This window comes from Hyperolius riggenbachi, chromosome 6, assembly GCF_040937935.1.
Source record: "Hyperolius riggenbachi isolate aHypRig1 chromosome 6, aHypRig1.pri, whole genome shotgun sequence".
NCBI lineage: Eukaryota > Metazoa > Chordata > Amphibia > Anura > Hyperoliidae > Hyperolius > Hyperolius riggenbachi.
Genome location: NC_090651.1, coordinates 58,832,977 through 58,860,734, shown reverse-complemented (window position 1 = coordinate 58,860,734; position 27,758 = coordinate 58,832,977). Strand labels below are relative to the sequence as shown.

General features: G+C 43.6%; 1 protein-coding gene across 2 annotated transcripts in view; it reads right to left on the bottom strand.

Moving 5' to 3' along the window:
• Window positions 1-1,445: 1,445 nt before the first annotated feature.
• Window positions 1,446-27,758, bottom strand: part of TM2D1 (TM2 domain containing 1) — a 41,264-nt gene continuing 14,951 nt past the window's right edge. Inside the window, exons 3-7 of one of the 2 annotated variants that reach the window (XM_068242491.1) lie at window positions 26,258-26,366; window positions 23,607-23,698; window positions 18,798-18,871; window positions 6,920-7,037; window positions 1,446-2,644 (exon numbers count right to left, since the gene is read on the bottom strand). In XM_068242491.1, coding sequence (XP_068098592.1) covers window positions 6,927-7,037; window positions 18,798-18,871; window positions 23,607-23,698; window positions 26,258-26,366 — 386 coding nt within the window. In that variant the 3' untranslated portion in view covers window positions 1,446-2,644; window positions 6,920-6,926. Of the gene's footprint in view, window positions 2,645-6,903; window positions 7,038-18,797; window positions 18,872-23,606; window positions 23,699-26,257; window positions 26,367-27,758 lie in introns of both variants that reach the window. The other variant, XM_068242489.1, reaches the window with a different exon arrangement.

Below are 27,758 nucleotides of genomic sequence, written 5' to 3'. Positions count from 1 at the left end.
CGGTCTGAACATCCACTCAATCACTTTAGCAGAATTTCCCTATGAGATTTCCTGCTGGCTCCTCTAAAGTAGACTGGTGCCAAGAAGTTTATAAAACACAACAACGCAGGCGCGGTGGTTTTCTGACTTTAAAGTCAGAAATTCCAGAAGTGAACCGGAGGCGGGGCCGGAGCATCGGTGAGTGGCTGCGCGGGCACAGGATGTCTGCGGGGGACCATTAGAAGCCCCGGGTAAGTTCAGCTCATTTTTCCCCGACCCCCCTACAGTATCCCTTTAAGACTCGTACACTTGGTTATGGGTGGGAGCATGGCTCTGGCCTCTACTCACCCTCCCGCATAGCTAGGTCCTACAGGAGAGGACAAGACAGCCACTAACCCTCCCTCATGGGAGCGGCGGATTGCCCAATCAGGTTCCCACATGGTCTGAGAGGAAGCCCTGCAGCCTGCTTCAGCGATAAGGCTTGTTCATGCTCACATGACCATATACTCTGCAGACATTTGTGGATGTTAACAAATATAATATAAATTCAGTAATTTATGTAATGTTGGATGAGGGAGGGGGGGGGGGGGTTAAATAAAACATAAGAATACTCTGGAATTGGAACAGAAAAACTTCTGATAACATTTTGACATACAAATACTGGTTTGACATGTGCCGGATTAGCCCCGATTCTGGGAAAAGGTTGCTCTGTGAATCACCTCCTCTCACTGGACAAGGTAGCAGCTACAGTCAAAACTTCTTTTTTGGTATTGGTTAGAATTTGTGTCAGGTTTTTATATATTTTGCAGTTCCCACTGTGGAGACCAGCCCCCACTTCCTATTCTCGGTGCAATGATTATAGTTAAAGAGACACTGAATGTTTTATTTCTTAGCTGTACTACACATACAAATCATATTATAATTAGTTTTTCAATTCAATGTCTCTTTAACAAGAGAACTCCCAAATAGAGCCCAGATGTGAACAAAAACAACTCAACATTGCAACCATTCTTAAAGAGAACCCGAGGTGGGTTTGAAGAATATTGTCTGCATACAGAGGCTGGATCTGCCTATACAGCCCAGCCTCTGTTGCTATCCCAAACCCCCCTAAGGTCCCCCTGCACTCTGCAATCCCTCATAAATCACAGCCATGCTGCTGACAAACAGCTTGTCAGAGCTGGCTGTGTTTATCTCTATAGTGTCAGTGCTGCTCTCCCCGCCTCCTGCAGAACTCCAGTCCCCGCCTGCATCCCTTCCCTTCCTGCTGATTGAAGGGAAGGGACGGGGCAGGGACCGGAGCTATGCAGGAGGCGGGGGAGTAGCTGAGACTGACACTACAGATGTAAACATAGCCTTACAGCACGGCTGTGATTTATGAGGGACTGCAGAGTGCAGGGGGACCTTAGTGGGGTTTGGGATAGCAACAGAGGCAGGGCTGTATAGGCAGATCCAGCATCTGTATGCAGATAACATTCTTGAAACACACCTCGGGCTCTCTTTAAAAATAGTACCAAAGCTAAAACATTACAGACTGGGAAGGGGGGGGGGGGGGGAGGGAGGGTGTCACTGTGTTAAATACTGACCTCTCCTACCGCCTTCGACTCTCCGCCCCATCTCCTCAGCAGTGCAGTCATGGTCAAATTTCCCAAGACTGCCAAAGCTCTTCGGAAACCTCCGTCTGTGGGTCCTACCCCAGCTTGGCAACCACCAATTAGGCAGTGACCGCCAAGCTGGGAGCTGGCCGCAGCAACGCAAATGCCAGGGCCCATTCTCTCAGAGACATGGAGTGATCACCTGCTTGGATGATGCCAGAACAGATAAGTGTTTAACCCACTTGATTACCCCCCCCCCCCCAAATTAAGATAAAGGCTCTGCCAGTTTTAGCTTAGGTACTCTACAGGTATAATTGAATAGTATTTATTTCTGTCAGTGCACCACTGGAGAGATGTTCCTCATTTCCTGCGCTTGGTGTCAAATTAAGGTCATATATCCCCACTCAAAATGCTCAGCGACATACAAATAATTCTGGGTTGCATCAATATTTTTGCAGTCCGGAATTGGGCCGAACAGATGTAATTCTGCCTGGTTCCGACAGGCCCCAATTACCAGCTTCATATAATGTGCATGAAATTTGCTCCCAATCCAGATTTATTTGCATCTCAAATTTTTTTTTAAAAACCGAAGAGTTGTTCCTACAACCCCAAAATACTTTTTTCAGTATTTTCTGACTTTTATAAACCACCCCTAAGAATATAAGGAACATACTCAGTCTGCGGTTATTGGGAGTTCTCTGGCAATCCAACATCAGATAAATTAAGCCTCGATGAGCAGCACATTATTTGAAAACACGGCACAACCTAGCACCTCCCCCTCAGAGCCTGGCGGCAGAAGGGGAGAAGCGACAGAGTAAATGGATTGGTACACAATCTCCAGGTTAAACCATCAGAAAGTATGTAAACTCCTTTGTCCATGCTGCAAAACAGAAGATGATGCCTTATTGTCTTTATTTCTCTGGATTGCAGCTTTCCTCCATTGTTGGATTGCCCATTATTGACTCAGTAGGATTTTCACACAGGCAGCCTTTCAGAATAATTTCTTCAGGAAAGAAATCTGCAGCAGCCATTTGTACAATGTCTTCTCTAAAGCAAAACAGCCATGGGAATGCCTGTAAAATGAAAAATGGGTTTATATATTAAGAATACTACAGATTCAAAGACATACTGTATATAGTCGCGTATAAGCCTAATTTTTCAGCACAAAAAAAAAGTGCTGAAAAGTTACCCCCTCAACTTGTATGTGAGTCAGTGGAGCAGAACAGATGGTGGAGCAGGTTTTGTTACTGGCAGAGGAGCATAAGGATCTTAGAGATTTGGCACTTGCACTAGAGATTTGGCTCTTGCCAGCTGGCTCCCTGCTGTGTCTGTGCCCCCCATCCCCTGCAACATGGTGTGCAGAATGCACTGCTCAAGACTACCTGTGTCCCCTGGCTTGTAAAGTAGAGCGTGCAAACAAGATGTCAGCGGTGCAATGATCGGGGATTCTTCCTGTGTGGCAATCGCTGTCTCTCATATCTATGGCGTCATAAGACACAGCTGTATCATCCTTGGGGCACATATGGCTATGGGGAGAAGGGCTGACTTGTACTGGGGCACATCAGGCTACTGTGGAGGGGGGCTTATACACGAGTCGATCCCTTTTTCCTGGTTTCTGTGGGGAAAGTGGGTACCTTGGCTTATATGCGAGTATAGAAAACTAGTGTTTCAGTTGGAGAGATTTCACATCACTTCCTCTGCTACCATCAGTGACTAAATTTTTTTTCATTGTGGTGGGAAAAGACGAAAAAAAAATGCTAAACACTTTCTACCTCTTTGCCACTACAGGGAATAAATAGTGTTTTTAAGCATATTTGTTTTATTTTGGGGTCTTATTTTGGGTTTAGTTTTTTTTTTTTAATTAAAAAACTATATTACTAATGTTCATTTTGGGAAGATCATCATGCATCTCCACTTAGTAAAGCAAGGGTGAGCCAAAAAGTGTGTTGCCTTTACTGTTAGCATGAAGAAGTCTCCAACATTACAAAAGCAAAGTCCCCAGATTTGGTGACTGAAGCATGCATGGAAAACATTAGCCCTTCCCACTTTCAAAGCACCCCTTGTCCATGTTAATTATTAGAAGCTCATCCAAGGCTCATCCTTGCACATTTGTTGCCTAGAAAGGGGGTGTGGTCTACTGTACAGACCAACCAGATTTCTTCCTGCTGAGAGTTTTGACAAATCAAAGAAAACCTGAAGCAGATTGTGGCCTAAAAAACAGATACTTACCTAGGAAAAGAGAAGCCTCGATCTTCCAGAGACATCCCGTGTCCTCATCCAGACCACGACGGCTGCCCGGGACTCTCTTGCAGTTCCTGTATGCACTCCCTGCTATGCACAACTGTGACCATGCTGCACCCAAGCAAGTACGGCTGTATGTATGTAGTAGCAAAAAGCCGCTTGTGGATGAGCGGCTCCCTCTTACTGCGCAAGCATTGCCATACTCACCAAGAGCAGTACGGCTGCGGTTTCACATGGTGGGAAGTGCAGCTACGATAACATAACCAGCAATCTCTTGTCGGATAAGTTTTGGGGTCTGCACTTGGCAACATTGGGGGTGAGGAAGACACAGGAAGACTCAACTCACAGGTATCCCTTTTTCATAGGCAAGTACCTGTTTTAGGTCACAATCCACCTCAGGTACACTTTAAATACACCAATAGTGTAATAGTGAGGAAGATACAAATATGCATCACAAGTAGTGATGTTTATATTTCACTTGCTTATCTCGTTTACTGTATTAAATTCCTTTCACTCTTAACGGACGGCAAATCTGATGGGCCAGTGAACCATGAGGGGAGGAGGGAATTCCCCCACACTACATCTGTTAACCCTGTGTGTGTGAGAAAGCTCTCAGCGGCTGTCTGTGTCCCGTGTCTCTTGACTGAACCGTCTGCAGAAAGCAGAGGAAATGTAACTTGTTATAAACATTTGTAATTGTTTGTGAAACCTAACACCACAGCTTTTCATACTTTTTTACTTTCAGAGAAAAATACTCTGTAGTTCGATATGCAAAAAACACTGGCTGTGCATTGAATCAGACACCCCTTTTGCGACTGTTTTGTTCCAATAGAGCTAAATCCTACACACAAGGAATTAAAGCTTTGCCTCTGATATTCAACATGGAAAGTAGGAAAATGTTTACACAACTACTTAGACATTATTTGTAAATTGTAATTTTAGAAAACTTGGGTATTGATAGTGTTATGTAAAGCATTTTTTGAGAATTTTCAGTTGTACATACAAAGTGCTAAAGAAGAACACTGAATATCCTTGTGGCCTCTGAGGAAGCGTTTGTTAACGCGAAATGGCTGTCAGGCTTCTTTTTCTCGTTCTTTTAGGTGCTCCAAGCTCTGCACCTTGGCTACCCAGACACTACGTTATTTGATTTGAGGAAGCGGACTGTGCTCCACAAAATGCGTTGTCGTTTGTGTCTGATTCTTAAAATGTATTTCCTATATTGGCGTTGACCCTTCTTAAAAGTAACCCATTTTATATTTATTACGTTCATGGTTATTTTTTGGGGCACTTTCTCCCTCCCAGTGATATTGTTTACAGCCCCCTAGCTATTTGAGGTTGCTGTCAATTGTTTGTTTTGTGTAACCAAACAATCGTTTTTTCTTAAGTGCGACCCATACATTTGAAGACAAAGAGCCCGAGTGGTGACGGGATTTCCTCACTTGTTTTTATACTATGGTTGCTGGTCTTGCAACCCACCTTTGTGAGTACCTCATCCAGAACTTTACATTAATATACTACAGCATAAGCGGCTCCTGGTCTCTCTGTTTTTCCTGTATCCGTAGGAAGTCTTGGGACTCCTCTGGACTACACACCTCCTCAAAATGCTAAAGAAGAACGCGGAATATCCTTGTGGCCTCTGAGGAAGCGTTTGTTAACGCGAAATGGCTGTCAGGCTTCTTAAAGGGAAGGTTCAGGGAGGGTGGAGAAAAAATAAAAATCAATTTCCACTTACCTGGGGCTTCCTCCAGCCCGTGGCAGGCAGGAGGTGCCCTCGCCGCCGCTCCGCAGGCTCCCGGTGGTCTCCGGTTGCCGACCCGACCTGGCCAGGCCGGCTGCCAGGTCGGGCTCTTCTGCGCTCCAAGTCCTGGCACTTCTGCGTCCCACGCCGGCGCGCTGACGTCATCGGACGTCCGCCGGGCTGTACTGCGCATGCGCAGTAGTTCAGCGCAAGCGCAGTACAGCATGGCGGACGTCCGATGACGTCAGCGCGCCGGCGTGGGACGCAGAAGTGCCAGGTCTTGGAGAGCAGAAGAGCCCGACCTGGCAGCCGGCCTGGCCAGGTCGGGTCGACCACCAGGAGCCTGCGGAGCGGCAGCGAGGGCACCTCCTGCCTGCCACGGGCTGGAGGAAGCCCCAGGTAAGTGGAAATTGATTTTTATTTTTTCTCCACCCTCCCTGAACCTTCCCTTTAACTTCCCCTGCTAACTACTTTGTCTGTGTGAAACTGTGATTAAAGGTGAAGACACATCCACAGTGCATTGTTTATCTTCTCCAGTTAAAGAACATGGAATATGTTGGTGTTTTACAAATCAATAACAACAATAATAAATGTTGAAGAGTCAAAGATACTTTTGATGGGGTTCCCTGAATGAGCTGTATAGCAGTGCAGTGATAAAGAATGAAGACCCGCCATAAATCATTTCTGAATTTCCTGACAGGGATTCTATTTGAAACACTGATGTGAGTGATAGGAAGGTTTCTCATTGGTTCAAGTCAATGGTCAAATGGAAGAGCTGGAGTGGGAGTTTTAAAGATGCTTAGTACTGCACTCATAGAACACAATGGGCTATTCAATCACAATTTTAAGAAAACCCTTAATAACTACAATATCCATTCTTTAGGGGGAAAAAAGGTGTTCTATGTTACAATTAAATTTGTGCAAGAAGGATACCACCACCTCTGTACTCACTTTAAAGGGCAACTGAAGTCAGAGGTATATGGTGGCATATTTATTATGTTTTAAGAAATACCAATTGACTGGCTATTCTGCTGATCCTCTGCCTCTATTACTTTTAACCATAGACCCTGAACAAGCTTGCAGCAGATCAGGTGTTTGCCATTATTGTCAGATCTGACAAGATTAGCTGCATGCTTGATCCTAGTGTGATTCAGACACTACTACAGCAGGGCTGCCTGGCAACTGGCATTGTTTAAAAGGAAATCAGTATGGCAGCCTCCATATACCTCTCTCACTTCAGTTGTCCTTTAAATCCTAGTGAGGTTGATATCTGAAAGTCACCTCGTTGAAGGGGCTTCCATATTCACCATAAGTCACCCCCTGGGGTGGAGACAATAGATATTTGTTAATTACCTGAATGATGACTTACAAGCGGATCAGGGATATAACTGTGCCTCTCTAAAGGTTTCATTGTTGATGCTTAGATGGATGAGCCTGGCTCCATAGTAGTCAATGATGTAACTAGATCCATCAGATGGGCCGACAAGCTGCATAAAAACAAACAAGAAACAAATGGACTTAAGAGATATACGTAGACAAGAGGTGAGAGCTCAGAGATACGGGGAGGCAGTGGTCCCCCCGAGCTGCTTGGGTATTCCGTTGCTCTGGTCCAAGCCCTAACCCATAGAGCCATACCAATCCCTGCCATACACTGAGGAGGGCAAACAGTCCGAAACAGGCTATCTGCATGTGGGGTTGATGTGACTCTGTAAAATTAAAAACTATGGGCTTGTTATGCTAGGTACACACCATACAAATTTTGTGTTAGATGCAGGGCTATGGAGTTGGAGTCGGAGCAACTTCGGGTGCCTGGAGTCGGGAAAAAAATGCAACAACTCCGACTCCTAATGAAATGAAACTATAATTAAAATAGAAAATATGATAAAATGTTAAATTTCTCAGATAATAGTCATCATAAATCATTTAGATATACAGTAATAGCTATGCTTAGTAAACAGAAATAAACCAATCAGAATGAGTTACTTGTGCTGCTTCAATAAAGCAGTCCCCGTATTTTTAAAGTCAGATATACATATCTGATTGTGACTGTATATATGATGTGTACACAGGAATCTCTTATATATACTAAATAACATCTATGCTGTAAGTATAAAGCCTGATGTGTAGCCGTGTCACTAATAGAGATGGTCAATGAGATGGAAATAATTATGCGCTGATGCTGATTTATGCAAATGTATGCATGCTCTTTGCTCATGAAATCTAATAATTTGATATGTTAAAATTTGGTTTAGTGGCTACGAATTAAAGGGTACCTGAGACGGATGAAAAGAAACGTTTTATACATACCTGGGGCTTCCTCCAGCCACCTTTAGGCCAATCAGTCCCTTGCTGTCCACCTCCACCACCTGGATCTTCTGCTATGAGTCCCGAAAATTCAGCCAGTCAGCGCAGTCCGGCCGCGTGCCGCTCCCACAGCCAGGAGCGATCTCCACCTGCGCAATAGTGCTGTGCAGGTGTAGTATGCTCCCGGCGGCGGAGTGTGTGCATGCGCACTATGCCAGACTGGCTCAAGTACCTGGACTCATAGCAGAAGATCCAGGTGGCGGAGGAGGACAGCGAGGGACTGATTAGCCTGAAGGGGGCTGGAGGAAGCCCCAGGTATGTATAAAACTTTAATTTCATCTGTCTCAGGTTTACTTTGTTACACAGTAGTACTATACTCTACATATGCACTCTCCCCACAGAGCTGCAGGGAATCCACTGAGAATGTTGTGCACATTGAACACAGAGGTGTTGTCTATCACCCATAAACCTGGTTCAGATTGTACATGAAGAATGTGTAATAGAGGGAGAATCTCCTCATTCCCCTGCAGAGTACCTGCACATCACTCTTACATGTACCCACAGTTACATTGCCTAGGGCCTGATAGATGTTCTTTGTTCCAGTCTGTACCTTTTACAAGTACTCTTACCAAGGACTAGTTTTAGTCTATGACTAAAGGGAATAAATATGGCAGTCTCCATATCCTTCTTACTTCAGTTGTCTTTTAAAATTCCTAAGCGTTGGCAGTTAAGAGATGAATTTCATGTTACATACTTTCAATCAACAAGATTGTAATATGCAAATTAGAGGAGTCGGAGTCGAGGAGTCGGAGTCAGTGGAATCTTAAACTGAGGAGTCGGAGTCAGTGGAATCTTAAACTGAGGAGTCGGAGTCAGTGGAATCTTAAACTGAGGAGTCGGTGGATTTTTGTACCAACTCCACAGCCCTGGTTAGATAGATAATTTTCAACATGTCCGATCTTATTTTCGATCATTTGTTCTGATAGATTTCTCATAGAAGCGAAAGGAAATAGATAAGAAAAGATAATGAAATCGAATCAGAAATCGATTGGAAAACCTAACTGGAAACCGATCGGATGTAAAAAAACGCATCGTGTGTACCCAGCATTAGACACCAGCGGTTCTGGATGTAAGCCTGGCTTCAGGGGCATAAAGAGATAATTTGCATATTCAGTAGCAGCCTCAGATGATGCGAGTTTACCAGCACAGCATGTGTTGCTGGAACAGGAGGACACGTTTGGGGAACATACCAGCTCTTATAATACTGGCTGATCCCCATGGGAAAGAGACGGGAGCAGAACAGTGAAGATCTGGTTACAGAGGACACAGAAACACACACAGAGCAGTGAAGTGGGGATCTGCTTACAGAGGATACAGACACACACACAGAGCAGTGAAGTGGGGATCTGCTTACAGAGGATACAGACACACACACAGAGCAGTGAAGTGGGGATCTGCTTGCAGAGGATACAGACACACACACAGAGCAGTGAAGTGGGGATCTGCTTACAGAGGATACAGACACACACACAGAGCAGTGAAGTGGGGATCTGCTTACAGAGGATACAGACACACACACAGAGCAGTGAAGTGGGGATCTGCTTGCAGAGGATACAGACACACACACAGAGCAGTGAAGTGGGGATCTGCTTGCATAGGATACAGACACACACACCAGTGGAGTGAGGATCTGACACACACACACACACACACACACACACACACACACACACACACACACACACACACACACACACACACACACACATCAAAGTGAAGATCTGCTTGCAGAGGACACAGACACGCATACACACCAGTGACGTAAGGATCTGCGTGCAGAGGACACACACACAGAGCAGTGAAGTGAAGATCTGCTTGCAGATCACACACACACACACACACACACACACACACACACACGTGAAGTAGGGATCTGCTTGCAGAGGACACACACACACACCAGTGAAGTAGGGATCTGCTTGCAGAGGACACAGACACACACACTCCAAGCAGATCCTCACTTCACGGTTCTGTGGAAACAGACACGCACACAAAACAGTGAAGTGAAGATCTGCTTGCAGAAGACACAGACACACAGACAGACACACAGACACACACACACAGACACACACACACACACACACACACACACACACACACACACACACACACACACACACACACACACACACACACACACACACACACACACACACACACACACACACACACACACACACACACACACACACACACACACACACACACACACACACACACACACACACACACACACACAGCAGTGAAGTGAGGATCTGCTTGCAGAGAATACACAGACACACACAGCTCTGTGCGAGCCTGCTGGACCGTGTACAGGGGATTTGGCTGCTGACCACATGAACACATTTAAATGCCGACATAATTTCCTCTAACCATCTTATTCAGCGAAGAACGAGGGCGGAATGGTGAAACCTGCCATTATCTTCTTACTGAAATTCCATCTCGGCTGCCCGGCCATCCTTATGGCTCTTTTGGACAGAGCGCCAGGACCACAGCGCAGAAGGCAAATGTCAGGGGCAATATTTATGTTAATTTAAATTACAGACATCTTCAGACGGAATTAATATGCCTGATTTATAGTTAGCAAAATTAATGGAACTGTATTGTTTTAAAGCCAGACTCCAAGCTTGGTTTAATCTGAGCAGAATTTCTACAAGTAGTTGAAGCTAAGTAAATCCCTTAAAGTGGACCTGAACGCTTGCACAGGACAGATGGAAAAGCAGAGTTAGTACCTGCTAACGATGTTTTCAACAATCCTTCAGGGCAAAGGTGAGACGTAGCTCCTCCCAGGAACAGGAACAGACAGCAATTCCCTATAAAAAAGTCACATGGTTAGTCCACCCTCAGTGCGTTTAGCCAAGTACCCGACAGGTGAACATTCCACTACCCATAACCGTGCAACTATCAGACACAGACAATTAACACCCGGGTGGGATCGTTGCCCTGAAGGATTGTTGAAAACATCGTTAGCAGGTACTAACTCTGCTTTTTCCCCACAATCCTTCAGGGCAAAGGTGAGACGATTAACAAGTAATACAACCTCAGGGTGGGACCAATGCTTGGAGAACGTTTCTACCAACCGCCTGGTCGTGTGCAGACATTGCATCAATTCGGTAATGACAGATGAACGTAGAAAAGCTTGACCACGTTGCTGCTTTACATATTTGCTCAGGCGAAGCCCCTGCATTATTAGCCCAAGAAGCTGCCCTAGCTCTAGAAAAGTGAGCTTTAAATGAAGCCGGAGCCTCACTTCCCATAACTCTGAAAGCTTTTATAATAGCTAACCTAATCCAATTAGCTATAGTAGATTTAGAAGCCATCTGACCTACAGTTTTCCCTGAAATAAAACAGATAAGGAATCGGTCTTCCAGACATCTGCAGCTCTGTTCAAGTATTCCAGAACACATCTTCTAACATCTAATGAGTGAAAAATCCTCTCTTTTCCACAACTTGGATTCACAGAGGGTAGGCAAAATAATATCCTGCGACCTGTGAAACCTAGACATAACTTTTGGACAAAACTATGGATCCGTCTGTAATACTAACCTATCCTGAAAATAAGGACTTTTCATAGACAAGGCCTGTAGCTCACTAACCCTTCTAGCTGTAGTGATGGCTACTAAAAATACCGTCTTTAATGTAAGAAATTTGAAAGAACTGTCCCCTAGCGGCTCAAAAGGACCTTTGGACAGCCCCTCTAATACTAACGATAAATCCCAAGGAGAAACGTATGGCTTGTAAACTGGCAGTTTCCTAGATCGAGCCTTCCGAAATCTCAGTATTGGAGAGGAAGACAAGGGGATACCTGAAAAAGCAGATAAGGTAGCAATCTGCACCTTAAGCGTACTCACCAATATTTTTATCCCAACCGTCCTGGAGAAACCAGGACTGCTGGGACTGACAAGCTATCAAACTTAGAGCCAGATAACCAAAGATGGAAAGTCTTCCAGTATTTCAGATAGATCCTCCTAGTAACTTCCTTACAGCTAGTAACAAATGTAGAGGCTGCCTTCTCAGATACTCCCAACTTTTTGAGTAAGGCTAATTTAAGATCCAGACTAACAGATTCAATCTTCCTGGATGCGGATGCCACAGGTTCCCTTGTAGCAGTAGATCCGGCCTGCAAGGAAGTCTCCAAGGGTCTTCTGATGCTAACTTGAGAGCTGAAAACCAGCTCCTTCTCGGTCACCAAGGTGCTATCAAAATCATCCAATTTTGACAACCTCTCCATTTGCTGATGACCGCGGGAATCAAATCGAGAGGAGGAAATGCATACAGAAGTGGAAAGTTCTACTCTTGAATGAATGCATTCACCCCCCTGCTTTGATCTCTTGGATTGAGAGAGAAAAAAGTCTGAATCTGGGTATTGTCTTCTGTTGCAAACAGATCGATTGACGGTGTTCCCCATCGTTTTATGATGTCTGCGAAAACACCTCCTTGTTTAGAGACCATTCTGATGACAGAATCCTGCTTCTGTTCAGTTTGTCTGCATGTATATTGAGTGTTCCCTTGAGATGAACAGCTCTCAAGGATGACACATTCTTTTCTGCCCAAGACAAGATGTCCTCCGCTTCCTCCTGCAACAACAGGAATCGCGTGCCTCTGTTTGTTGATAAACGCTACTGCCGTAACGTTGTTCGACTGGATCAGAACATTGGACTGCAACAGTATCGATTGCACCTGAAATAAAGCCAGCCTTACTACTGGTAATTCCTTTCAATTGGATAACCTTTGAGACTGATTTTGTCCATTTCCCCTGAAAGGCTCTGTGAGCTATATGAGCTCCTCAGCCCCAGGCGCTTGCATCCGTAGTTATTACGTTGTCTACAGGCCCCTTCCAAGGCCTGCCCTTCATAAGGTAGGATTCCTCCAACCACCGTTGCAGAGACACACAGTTTGAGGGATTTTGACTTTGAAATCTAATGTTTGTGGACGACCGTCCCAATTTTCCAGGAGGAACCTCTGTATCTTCCTGATATGCGCTAATGCCCAGGGAACTGCCACCATCGTGGATGACATTAACCCAAACACCGACAAAATCGTTCTTAGGGAAACTTTGTCTTCCCCTTGTAATGATTTCACTGCCAAACTTATCTTCAGAATCTTCTTGGGAGGAAGGAAAATCATCTGTTTTACTGAATCCACTAGCATGCCAAGAAACTGAGTTCTCTGACTTGGAATTAGAGAGGACTTCTCCAGGTTGATGATCCAACCTAGGGATCGGAGATGTTCCGATACCAGATTCAAATGGATTTTCAGCTGTTCTGCTGAACTTCCTAGAATAAGCAAGTCGTCTAAATACGGAATGATTAAAATCGATTGTTCCCTTAACGGAATTAATGCTTCTCCCAGAATTTTTGTGAACATTCTTGGGGCAGAAGTGATCCCAAACAGGAGGCAAACAAACTGGTAGTGTTCTACCATCCCATTTATTCTCACTGCAAAACTTAAGAATTTTTGTGATTTTTGGTGAATCGGCATATGCCAATATGCATCTCTTAGATCCAGAGATGCCATAAAGGCCTCTGGAAACAATAACTCCCTTACTGATTCCATCCGAAAATTTTTCATAAACCGACTCAGGTTTGTTAGGTGCAGAATCAGGCACAGGATGAATTCCATTACCTTGTACAGCTCCACGGAATATGTTGGCGCTTTATAAATCAATAATAATAATTCTGTCTTAGCATGTTCTGCAATATGCTCAAAATCTCTGGAACAGAGTGGGATCTCTTAGGGCCTTTGAGATCACAAATCTTGATGGTGGAGGAAGGGCAAACTATTTGGAAACCAAACATTATTGTCTGGCGAATAAATGGATTTTTTGACACTTTTGCCCACCTAAGAGAAAGTATCTTAGCCTTCCCCCCACCACCTGACACGAGTCATTGGGATTCTGACTGGGACTCTAGAGCTTTAGACTTAAAGCCCCCTTTCCTGGACTTGTCAAAAGTCCACCTCCTGCCTTTACTTTGATCCTTAGAGGCATCCTTTTGATCACTCCTTGGCTTACGTAAAATATTGTTACCACAGTCTTCTGTTTCTTAAGCAAAATTTTATTTTTATTCAATGTTTTTTCCAAAGCTGAATCCAGTTCTGGACCAAACAACAATTCACCTGAAAAAGGGACACCACACAGCCTGTTTTTGGATGAGATATTACCATCCCATATTTTAAGCCACAAGGCTCTAATAGAAACAGAGCAATGGACCTGGCAGTAAACCTAATTGCTTCAGCAGAAGCATCTGATAAATATGCAGCAGTTTAAATGAAAATAGCAATAGAATTAAACAATTGCAAAACAGGTGCACCAGCCAGTATGTTAGCTTTGAGTTGATTAATCCACAGCTCCAAAGTTGTGGCCACACATGTAGAGGTAAAAGCCGACCTAAACATAGCCGCACTAGCCTCCCAAGACCTTTTCAAATAAACATCCACCTTTTAATTAAGTGGATCCTTCAGCTTTGTATAATTGATTATGAATAAACAAAACAGCTACCACATCCTCAATACAGAATTTAAACTTTGAAACAGATTCAGATTCTATTTCTCTAGTGTCTGAAACTATCAACTTCAGTCACAGATACTCCAGATACAGCAACCTGAGAAGTGGATGGATTAGCATTCAATAATGAGGACTTAATTGATTCCAATGAAGCATTAATCACCTCTCTAAAGGATTTAATGTATCCTGAACAGAGTGACCCGGCTCCTCCCCTACAACCCTCTGTATGCACAACAGACAGAGTTTTTGCATAGGGCAACATAAAAATTGCACAAAGGGCATGTTTTATCATTAGGAGGATGCCTATGCTTATCTGCAGCAGCAGCAGATTTAGCAGAAGCCTTAGTATTGGCATAAACAACAACACAACAAGGCATGTAACTCTGCTCACACATATAGCACAATCAGCCCAGAAAGAGAAACCATTATCTCACCTTTTGGGCGGCCTGGTTGCTCTCAATCCTCTCAGCGTCTGACATGCTTCCAGCTGACACATCCAGCGCAGGACAAACTCTCTCTGAGCAACAGTGCTACAGGCCCGCGCAGCTTCCCCTTGAAACATACCTGGCCTGCCGCGAATGGATGAGTGGCGGCCCGGAAGCTGCAGAGAGAGTAATGAGCCGGCACTACAAATTGTTACTTTTGGCATACCCGCCGGAAAGTACGCATCCGGACGCGGCCAAGCGTCCTAATGGCCGCAATGCGCTCCACGCTGCACATGGCCGCCGGCTTACCTCCGTCCTGCTCACTCCGCCGCAAGGCCGCCAAGGGGAACCCACGCCTTCCACTCTTGCTCTCCCTGGAAGCGGGAGAGAAAGGTAGGCAAACCCCAGGAAAGCTCCAGCCTGGGGCGCATGGCCAGACTGCCTCAGTACCACAGTCTCAGCCACCCAGAGAGATCCACCTGCAGCCCAGCACACAGGCTTCACCCAAAGGGGAGATGCCGACCTGCCTGGACGCAGGAACAAACAGCACTGAGGGTGGACTAACCATGTGACTTTTTTATAGGGGAAGTGCTGTCTGTTCCTGTTCCTGGGAGGAGCTACGTCTCACCTTTGCCCTGAAGGATTGTGGGGAAAAACATAGAGAAACGCACCCTGTATGTATTTAGAGAGTTTAGCCTGTCTAATTCCCCCTCATCTGTGACTAATCACAGCTGTAATTTGATCTCTCAGCTGACTGCTACCGCAGATAAGCTAATTTGAAAGAACATCACAATATGCCTGCTTCAATGAAAGCAGGAAGTAGACACTGCAGATTTGTTGCAGGATTTGTATCAGCTGTAACAAAGAAATGTTTTTCTTTAACCACCTAACAACCGAGGGGTTTTACCCCTTGAGCACCAGAGCAATTTTCACCTTTCAGCGCTCCTTCCATTCATTCGTCTATAACTTTATCATTACTTATCGCAATGAAATAAACTATATCTTGTTTTTTTCGCCACTAATTAGGCTTTCTTTAGGTGGGATATTATGCCAAGAATTATTTTATTCTAAATGTGTTTTAATGAGAAAATAGGAAAAAATGAGGGGAAAAAATTATTTCTCAGTTTTTGGCCATTATAGTTTTTAAATAATGCATGCTACTGTAATTAAAACCCATGAAATGTATTTGCCCATTTGTCCCGGTTATAAAACCGTTTAAATTTTGTCCCTATCACAATGTTTGGCGCCAATATTTTATTTGGAAATAAAGGAGCATGTTTTTCAGTTTTGCATCCATCCCTAATTACAAGCCCATAGTTTATAAAGTAACAGTGTTATACCCTCTTGACATAAATATTTAAAAAGTTCAGTCCCTAAGGTAACTATTTATGTATTTTTGTTTTATTGTACTTTTTTTTTATTACAAAAAAATAAAATTGGGGAGTGTGGGAGGTAATGAGTTAATTTTTAGTGTAAAACTATTGTATTTGTATATGAAAAATGCTTTAGTGTGTAGTTTTACTATTCGGCCACAAGATGGCCACAGTAACTTTGTTTATGCAACCTGCAAGCGTACAGGAAGAACACTTGCAGGAAGTGTTATGAGGCTGGGAAACTTTTTTTTTTTTCACAATGATCGCTGCTTCTCATAGAAGCAGCCGATCATTGCGGGGGCTTAGATCAACGAACTGGAATGGGTTCCCGTTCATTGATCTCCAGGCAAGCGGGCGGCGGCATGCACGAGAGTGTGCGCACGAGCGGGTGGGAGGTGCGGATATCTCCGTCCCTGGGGGTGAAAGAATGGAAAAAGGGACGGAGATATCCGCACCGCTGGGGGTAAAGTGGTTAAAGGTCATTATGCTGTTGCATATCTTATAGAGCTGAGAGGAAGTTCCGAGTTCAGGTCCGCTTTAAGCACTTCCTCCTCCAGCAACTTTCAGAGCTGCAGGCTGCTTCCGTCGGTGATATGGGAAGGGGGAAGATGCACACTTAGTTGGAATAAAACCAGATAAAGCAGCTTTATCATATAATTCACAGCAGTAACAATGCTAGGCACCAATATTTTGATACTCTCTTTTAAGTATTGCTGAGTATACCAAATGCAGTACTGGTCCACTACTCTGTCTGCGTTCCTGGGGCTGCCACCTTTCCGATGCCTACTGGCGTCAGTCGGTCGGGAAGGAGTTAAGGTGGGGGCATTCTTGGCTTTCCCCAACAGAAGTATTCATTTATGGACATGAAAAAGAGCTCTAGCAGTAATCTTCTGGTCACCGCAATCTACAGGTGCAGTGTACACTGCATCTTGCATTGTACCTGTAGATTGCGGTGACCAGAAGATTACTGCTGCTAGAGCTCTTTTTCATGTCCATAAATGAATACTTCTGTTGGGGAAAGCTAAGAATGCCCCCACCTTAACTCCATGAACTCCATTCCAGATATACGTGTATCAAAGATCTGATCCGGCTCAAAATGCTTTTACTGTCATCAAGAAAATAAAGCCACATACACATGCCAGATGGATCTCATCTGAGACAAGTGTTTAAGGCAGTCTCAGCCAAGAATTTAGCTTGTGACAAATCTCCCCCAAGGTCGCTTAAAAGGAACCTGAAGTGCGAGACCTATGGAAGCTGCCATATTTTTTTTCTTCCCTTTTAAACAATACCAGGTGCCTGGCAGTCCTGCTGATCTTTCTGGTCAGTAAGGTTCAAACCACACACCTGAAACAAGCATGCAGCTAATCTTGTCAGATTTGTTATAGACATCTGATCTGCATGCATCTTCAGTGTCTATGGCTTAAAGGAATACTTCAGCCTTGTGTATGAAAGAAAATTCCTTAAAAGATCTGTGGATCTTATTAAAGCTAATGGAATCCCATATTTAAATAAAAAAAAAAAAGTCAGATACTCACCTAAGGAGAGGGAAGGCATGGGTCCTAATGAGCCTTCCCTCTCCCGGTGCCCTCGGTGCTGCGCTGGCTCCCCTGTTCCAATCCCCTGCCGCGGGGACTTCGGAAGTCTTCGGGAGCAGAGTCCTCCCGAAGACAGGCGGCTCCATTCTGCGCATGTGCATCATAGAGGGCGCTCGCGCATGCGCAGTGTAGAGCTGCCCGTCTTCGGGAGTACTCAGGCAGTTGTTAAGGAAACAGGTTATACTTTTAATGAAATTTGATGGTTGTCACAAATTTGCCTTAAAGGATACCCGAGGTGACGTGACATGGTGAGATAGACGTGTATGTACAGTGCCTAGCACACAAATAACTATACGGTGTTCCTTTTTTTCTTTCTCTGCCTGAAAGAGTTAAATATCAGGTATGTAAGTGGCTGACTCAGTCCTGACAGGAAGTGACCCTCACTGATAGGAAATTCCAACTATAAATCACTTTCCTAGCAGAAAATGGCTTCTGAGAGCAGGAAAGAGATAAAAAGGTTCAATAGTTCATGGATTTTAGCTCTGGCATACTTCAATGAATATGTCATTGAGCAAAAACAATAAAACAGTTAAAACTTAAAAAGTAGATTTAAACAAAATAAAACTGTGGAATATCTTAAAAAGTCATTTTTAGGAGAAGGAACATAGATACAATTGTTTATTTCATTAGTTTATTTTCACCTCGGGTGTCCTTTAAAGAATTAGAGGCAGAGGATCAGCAGAATAGCCAGGCAATGTGCATTATTTAACTGGAAATAAACATATAAGCCTCAATTTCCCTCTCACTTAGGGATCACCACTCTAAGCAGCATTTGTTTTGCATCAGTTTTCCTGTCATTGGTTTAGATAAATCTGCCGGCATAAAGGCACTCACATGAACAACATGTGGGACCAGCCTATAAGTGACGCCTGTAAGGTGCTGTGACCGACGCCCAGAATAGCAACTCACCAAACCACTCCTGTGACTTGTATAGTTACATGAAAAGCTGCAGCATGGACAGCATTTAATGTTATGTAATACTCACCTGCATGGCAATGAGGATGAAGTCAATGAGACTGCCAATTCCACAGAGCCCTACCGTGCAAAACTTCAGCATTCCTAATAAAAAAAAAAAAATGGCACAAGGAATTTTGGTTATAATAAAAGAAAATGGAATTTCTAACTATGTTCAAGAAAATCATATAAAACAAAAGAATCTTTCAGATTGGACTAGTTATCTTAAAGAGACTCTGTAACAACATTTCAGCCTTATTGCTTCTATCCTATAAGTTCCTATACCTGTTCTAAAGGGGTCTGGCTTACTGCAGCCTTTTCTAGTTGCACTGTCTCTGTAATATATCTAATCTTATTTTGTCAAGCTTTGTCGACCCAGGGAGGAATGCACTGCCTCCAGGCTCACTCCTGTGTGCTTTGTTTATTCCCGGGATGCAGTTTGTGAGGCTTAGGGGGGAGGGAGCTGCCTGTCACATGCTTAGAAACTGTGAGAATCCCAGAATGGAGTGCAGATAATTCACTATGTAATAAAAACTTGTAGTATACTGTAATATACATACACATATTCGTCACTTCCTGGTTAGCGGCCATGTTTTTCGTTTGTAAACACTACCTAAAACTGGCAAAAGCCAGAATCGCGGCGGGGAGCGCCAGAAACGGCAAAAAGGGGTCCAGGAGATCACAGTGACTTGATTAGTATGTTTTTTATTGTACAAATCAGATAGTACAGATTTTCTTTAAATGTTTGTTGCACCGGGCACAAGGCCTATTGTACAGAAATTCCTCCAGGGTGGAAAGCACAAGTAACTTTGCAAACCTGGCTAAAAATGATCAGAAATTGTCTACGATTATAGTGACTAATTATGAAAGAGCTCAATCTGATTTTAGATGTTTGGGCAATGTGTGATGTTATTAAAAATTGTGAGAGTGTGCGTGCCTCCGTCTGTCTGCGTATTATCTTCAAAGGACAGATGACAGACAAATATTAGAAATAAACATTCCTAAAGGACAACTGTAGCAAGAGGGATATGGAGGCAGACGTATTTATTTCCTTTAAAGCAATACCAGTTGCCTGGCAGTCGTGCTGATGCTCTGCCTCTAATACTTTTAGCCATAGACCCTGAACAAGCATGCAGCAGATCAGGTGTTTCTGACATTAATGTCAGATCTAAATGGATTAGCTGCATGCTTGTTCCTGGTGTGATTCAGACACTACGACAGCTAGATCAGCAGGACTGCCAGGCAACTGGTATTGTTTATATGGCAGCCTCCACATACCTCTTGCTACAGTTGTCCTTTAAACTGATCTGACCTCTTGTAATAAGGCTAAAAACGGCAAACATTTAAAAAAGGTGCTGCGATCATTTGGGTGCCGGAAGTAGCCACTAATACAAAATCGGAAAATTACCAATATTCTGCTATGTAATTACGATAGTAAAATAACTGATACTTCCTATCACCTAACCTGACCCCATTCTCACTTGAACCCTTCCTCTATCAATGCCTACCCTTAACCAGCCCCCCAACTGATGCCTCACCCTAACTAGCCCCCCCAAACCAATGCCTAACCAACTTCCCAAATGATGCCTAAACCTAACCAGCCCCCAACTGATGACTCACCCTAACTAGCCCCCACCTAACCCTAAATGACTCCCCAAAAGATGATTCCTAAAGCTAACAGACCCAGCCTATGCCTAGCCCTAACCTCCCCTCCCCCCAAGTGATTCCTAATTAACTAAATTGACGATAAAAACATTAGTTGTGGTGGTACTTTGGTTGCTGCCATAGGCTATATTAATAGCTGTAATTAGGGCCTATAAGTGGTAATTTGGGCACTGTAGGAGACAAATAGCAGGTGCAGCCCCGAAATTATCACTTATAGCCTCCCTGAAGCAAAAAATACATTTTGAATGAGGCCCATGGGTTTAATTACTTACTGCTGAAACTGTTCCTGCTGCACGCTGTCTTCAGAGTCCCTCCACCTCCCCACTCCCAACCTCTAGTTTTCAACTGGTCCTCCAGTCAAACTCTCTCCAGGAAGCGCAGGTGGCCATGCACAAGCGCTTTTGAACTGGGCATGCATGAGTTCTGAACCATGCGTGCCCGGTAAAAGGAAGTGTTCATGCACGAAAGGAAGGAAGGAGTGCACAAGCACTTTATTTTACTGAGCATGCACTGCTCGGAACGTGCACATGCCCAGTTCACAATCACTTGTTACCAGCCCGGTGGACTAACGGGATGCTGTGGGCAAAAAAACTTCTAGGAACGTTCAAAGGAAAAGACGCTGAAGACAACGAACAGTAGTAAGTGCTCTGGCTAACCAGGCTCACTGATTTTAAGTTTTGCCACATGTCAAGTGCGTTTTAATACGAATGTTTCTTACCACTATAGAGGAGCAATGAGGAACTGCAACAGAATAAAAGGGTATTTGATTCTGCTTTATTAGGAAGTCTTTTCATAAACAAAGGGATTCCAGGGATACCAGATTTGATTTAGCCCTAGAAGCTAAATCCTCAAGTTACACTTGGACAAACTGGGCTTATTTAGCTTGGAATAAAGGCGACTGAGAGGTGACCTGATTAACATCAGAGGGCAATACAAAAGTTTGGCAGATGAGCTTTCGGTTTCGCTGTGGGGGCACTGCGCCTGCGCGGCTCTGGCCACGCGTATCCTTTCTTCGCGTTCCCCTCTGCAATAGCGATATTGCAGAGGGGAACACGAAGAAAATATACGCTTGGCAGGGCTGCGCTAGCCTTGACTTACAAGTCGAGGAATGGAACGGAGAGGCGGCAGGAGAAGGGAGGCTCGTGGAGGACCAGCGCGGGACAAGACAGCTGCTGGGGGCTTGCAGAAGCCCCAGGTAAGTAAAACTGTGTGTTTGCAACGTATCTACAGTTCCACTTTAAAGAGGGCTTGGATGCTTAGTTTGCATTGAAGGGCATCCATGGCTGTAATTTTTAGGTAATTCCTGAAAGAGTTGATCCAGGGATTTAACCGACTGCCAACTGGAGTCGGGAAGGAATTTTCCCAAGGCTAATTGGCCTAGGCCTTGTTAGGTTTTTGCCTTCCCCTGGATCAACTGGGCTATAGGGATGATCAAAGATATGCAAATTCTTTCAAGTTGATGCTAATTTTTATGCAAATGTATGCAGCTTGAAAATGGTTCAATCATTTTAAACCTGGGTTTAAATTGATTGGTCTATTTTCAAACTGCATACATTTGCATAAACATTTGCATAATTTCAGAAGAATTTGCATCTTATTGATCATCCCTACTGGGATATGTGCTGGTTCAGGATGGTGTTTTATTATGGTTGGACTTGATGGATGAATGCCTTTTTTTTCAACCAACCTAACAATATGGCTCTGCCCATGCTCACTGGGGCACGAACAAAAATCTGCGTAAAAGATCTTTACTGGACCTATGAAAGGGGGAAAGACGGCAATGATGATTATAGCAGCAATAATTTTAAATATTTTCTGAACTGACAAAGTGGATTCATGTCCACTTTAACAAAAACTAACATAAATGTATGAAAATGATGTCATATATATAGCACCCATTTAACACCACTTTGTCAGCCATTACAAGCCAGAATTTGGAAAGCGTAATCAAACAGCTTGTTAGCATAAATACAAGTGCCAAAGACTAACGAGCTATGGCTGAAATATACGGCCACGTAGTGTCCTCACACAACCCTCTGCTCACTGTAGTGTAGTGAGATCATTACCTCCATAGTACAGAGTAACAGATTGTGTTCAGTGTGTGTCCAAATCCAAGTGTGATATGACCTCATTGCTGTACTCACACACACCGACCTCTGAATAACACTGGAATGTGACTATGTGGCAGCTTGTGTTGTCTGGTGCAGAATAGGATCACAAATATCATTTATGAGAGAAGTCAAGTCCTACACCAGACTATAACCTTTCAATTTAGTTAACTTTCACCACCACAAAGAAGAAAAAAACAACAGTGTAGCAGATGGAATCACATTAAATGAGAGAGGGGAGAGAGAGGAGAGGAGAGAGAGAAAGAGGAGAAAGAGCGAAAGAGGAAAATAGAAAAAGAAAGGTAAAGAGAAAGGGGGGGGGGGGGGGGGGAGAGAGAGAAAAAAAAAGAGAGAATGAGAAAGAGAAAGAGAGAGAGAGAGAGAGAGAGAGAGAGAGAGAGAGAGAGAGAGAGAGGAGATAAAAAGAGGGAAAGAGAAAAGGGGTCAAGCTCCATACACATGCTCAACAGTGGTGTTTTATGTTTTCACGACTTTTGTTGCGAAACAAGTTAAATCACCTAAAAAAAGTATTTTGCTATTGTTCAAAGAGCTGATAAGACTGATAAGAAGTCAATCCAACTGTTGTATTAACTTCTTATCAGCTCTTTGAACAATATCAAAAGAGTTTTTTTTTTTTAGGTGTTTCAACTTGTTTCATAACAAAAGTTGTGAAAGCATAATGCTGGCCATACACGGCTCGATTTTGCTGCGGTGTTGAGCGTGTGTATGGGGGGGGGGGGGGGGGGGGAGAAGAGAGAGAAAGAGAGAGAGAAAGAAAGCAAAAGAGGGAAAGAAAGAGAGGGAAAGAGAGAGAGGGAAAGAGAGAGAAAGAGAAAGTGGGAAAGAAAGTGAGGGAAAGAAAGTAAGGGAAAGAGAGAGAGGGAAAGAAAGAGAAAGGGAGGGAAAGAGAAAGGGAGGGAGGGAGGGAAAGGGAAAGAGAAAGGGAGGGAGGGAAAGAGAAAGAGGGAAAGAGAAAGAAAGAATGAAAGAGAGAGAGAGAAAGAGAGTGAATGAGTGCATGGGGTGTGTGTGTGTGTGTTTTTTTTTTAAAGAAATCAGTATCTTACCTAGAGCAGGATAACCCAGATAGAATCGATCAGCCCCCAGCCATCCAAGAAACAAAGACAAGGCCACAGCAACTTTGTAGGAATATCCATTCCTGCCAATAACATAATGATCAGAGTTACAATGGAGCGGAGCTTCCAACCGATCAGATAAGTAATTAACCCTGAGCCTCCCGCAAATCCTGCATTACTTTTTGGGGGAGCTGCCACTGCATTCAACTACCTCATTTGCAAAAAGCAATTGGTTAATTAACCCTTGCAATGAAAAAAATAAGTCATAAGAGGTAAGTTTTATAAATGTTTGGTACTTTATGCATTTACGTTTATCCCATCTTCGGGTGTATCCACTAAACTGCGGTAAGCAGAATAACGTGCGCAAATGCTTACTGCACGATTAGTAGAGCAAGATGCAATACCCTCTACTCTAAGCATAAGACTTTACGCATTTTATTCTGCTTACTGCAGTTTAGGAAATATGCCATGTTGCATAACTGTTCAGGTACGCTTTAATCTTACCATACTACTCAACTTTTTTTATACAATTCTGTCATGTGTCGTGGGGTAAGATATATTCTCACCTCCCTGTTGCAAGTAAAGGAAGGGGTAGGAAACCTTCCAATGAGGACAGAGACAGACATAAAGCTCAGACGTATATTCTAAACCTAAATCAATATTACTAAATCTAAATCAATATTTAGTAGATCCTCCTTTTTCAGAAATTACAGCCTCTAAACGCTTCCTGTAGGTTCCAATGAGAGTCTGGATTCTGGTTGAAGGTATTTTGGACCATTCCTCTTTACAAAACATCTCTAGTTCATTCAGGTTTGATGGCTTCCGAGCATGGACAGTTCTCTTTAACACACCACAGATTTTCAATTATATTCAGTATAAAAAGTCGTTTCTTCGGACACTGAGACATGCCATGCCTGCTTACCACAGTTACGTATAAGCAATGTTGATACCTCTGCGATATATACAGTAAGGGCCTGTTTCCACTACAAACAGATTGGATGCAGAAAAACTGACTCCAATGAATGTCTATGGGCCTGTTTCCACTAAACACAATTTTTCTGATGCAGATTTTCCCATAGGCATTCATTGGAGTCAGTTTTTCTGCATCCAATCTGTGTGTAGTGGAAACAGGCCCTATCTGCTAATACGTAAACGGTTATACGTTACTGTTAATGTTCTACCGTTGTAGGACTATAGTTGATAACTATATTGTGATTTATAATGTGGCATTCACTTTTGACTAATTTTGGAGAGATTATACCTAGGGCAGTAGATATGCTACAGTCTAGGTCTTGATGTGGAACTATACCGACAATGCCATCTTGTTTTCTCTCTTGAAAATGTTTTTTTCTTGTTGATTTATACTTGGATGTCTATGATGTGATTCTGTTTACATTTCAAGTGCAGTAATTGTATCACAATTATTTTCCAGAATAAAGAATATTTAAAGAGACCCTGAGCAGAGCTTTAAAATGAAATCGGCACTTACCTGGGGCTTCCTCCAACTTCCCTTAGCCTGCGAGGTCCCTCTGAGTCCTCAGGGTCTCCTCCATGGTCCCGCTAGCGGACTCATTAATGCAGCGACTTTGGGTGAAGTTGTGCGCAACTGCAGACGCGCGGCCCGCATGCGCGCCTGGCCCAATCATGTGCGTGTCGCAGTAAGTTTCCTGCGCATGAGCAGTTCAGTCTTTCGAGAACCGGCCATGTGCAGATAGCTTATGGCAACACACGTGTGATCGAGCCAAGTGTGTGGATGGGCTGTGCATACGCAGTTGCGCACAACTTCAGCCGAAGTCGCTGCACTAACGGGGCCACCAACGGAACCATGGATGGGACTCAGAGGATGCCAAGGGACCTCGCAGGCTACGGGGGGCTGGAGGAAGCCCCAGGTAAGTTCAGATTTTCATTTTAAAGCTCTGCTCAGGGTCCCTCAAAGTGTAACTGTCGGGCATAAATTCAAAAATCTATTCTTTATTTTTATCTGGTAAACAAGTAATAAGGATGCTAACCAGGCAATCCAAAAGTTAAAATTACTATTACTTTTCTTGTTGATAAATGATCATTCCCCAGTTTACCTGACTTATTTGGTACACACAAAATTTAGTACACAAAAGGAAGTTGCAGGGCATGCTGGGTTGTCTTTTTTTTTGCTTCTCTATTTCCCCTCAGAATTAACTAGTGCAGCCTGATTGGCTGAAGCCTCTTTCCCTCCTGTTTTCCCCTACCACAACTCTGTTCCTCTCTGATTGGCCAATATTTCTCATGCTGAGACAATGCACTATAGTGGAGTGTGGGCAAAGCAGGCAGAGGATAGTAGGGCAGGAAGTGACATCAGGATTGGCTTCAAAATAGCCACAGTTAAAATGGGAAATGCTAAGAAGGATTTTCTTTTTTTTTTTACTGTAGAAAAATCACTAAAATCAAAACGTGGACAGTATATGTTACAATACATATGTTATGTAAGTAGAGCAAGTATTTATCTACTTATATATGTGGGTTTTTTCTGAGATAGTATGGCTGACATCCTCAAAAAAAAGGAAGAGGTTTCTTTGGCTATACCTGGTAGGCCATTCAGCTATAATACTGTGCACCATAATTGCGTGACTAGACCCTGTTAAAGCCAAAACATAATTAAAACTTACACATTGCGGCAGGAAACCGGTCGGAAAAACCCCACTTCTTTTCCTGTGTAGGTTGTGACACTTCCATTGAAATCTTTGCAGGTAATATTGGGAGCTGGGTAACATGGTGCTGCACAGAAACACAGGCGTTTGATTAATGATCAGAGGGAAAGGTTGCACTTACAAGCTCTTACTTAACAGACTGTACACAGAACATTACAAGATATTGCTTTGCTCCTAAGTTGGCCACACACCACACAATCGTGTCCAAACTTATTACTTCCATGTAGCATGAGAGCACATCTAAGCAATCTGCTCAAAATGTTTTAACTCTGTAAATATATTCATATTAAATAGATGTAGTAAGATTGATAGTGTATGGCCACCTTTAAAGCAGAGTGAAACCCAGCATTTAATCTTTGCTCTAAAAGCTTATTTACAGCATATTATATACTAACATCATTTTTTTTTTTACTAGAACAGCACTGAACTGGTTAAACACAGGACTTACAAGCTCAGTGCAGAGAAAGCTGGACGTGTCCGAACTGGAGATGTTATCTTGTGTTTACATTCCTCACTTGATACAATTAACCTCCCTGGTGGTATGCAGATGCGGTGGTTGCGCCCGCGGGAGGGATTTTTTTAAAATTAAATGTTGTTTTTTTTAATGTTAGCTAGCACTAGGCTAGCTAACTATGCTGCCCAAGTCCCCCGGCACATCTCCGACCCAGATCGCCGCTGGCAACACTTACCCGTCCGCAATCCCGCGAGAGCCGCAGCTTCCCAATTAGCATCACTCGTCACTATGGTGACGATCGGACATAACGTAATCGACGTCATGCGCAGTTCCGATCCTCCTCATAGCGAAGCCGGGTGCCGATAGGGAGGCCGCGCCATCGCGGGATCCCTGTGGGGTATGTACACCGGAGGTGATCGTGGGCGATCGGAGGGGACCGGAGCGACTTGGGCAGCATCGTTAGCTAGCGAAGTGTCAGCTTATAGCGGATCCGAGATGAAACACTAACTATAACAAGTAACTTGTCTATATATCTTATCTAAAGTTTAGATAGTTTACACAGCACATCTAGCTGCAAAAGTTTAAAAAGTGTATGATTATTTATTCCTGTGATACAATGGGGGCAGCCATGTTCTTTTTGTCATATTGTCACAGGCTAAGAGCTGGTATCAGCTTTCTTGTGTGTAAATTCAGTCCCCTCTCCTCCTCCCTCCTCCCCTCTGCCTTTGAAATCAATGGCTAGTAACACCTCCCCTCCTCCTGCCCAGACTGAGCTCCTGTAAGTCCTTGCTATTGTCTGAAAGTGCCTTGGCACTCTGAGGGCTGTGGAAGAGGCTTGTTTAGTTTATAGGGAATTAAAGTATTAAAACAAAAACAAAAAAGTATTTGGCTTGAGGAATGCCCTATAAACTATAGGAAAGGGACACAATTATGCAATGAGTAAAAGTTCATCTCGGATCCACTTTAACAAAATGTAAAAAATTTTATTTTAAAAAAATCCTCTTG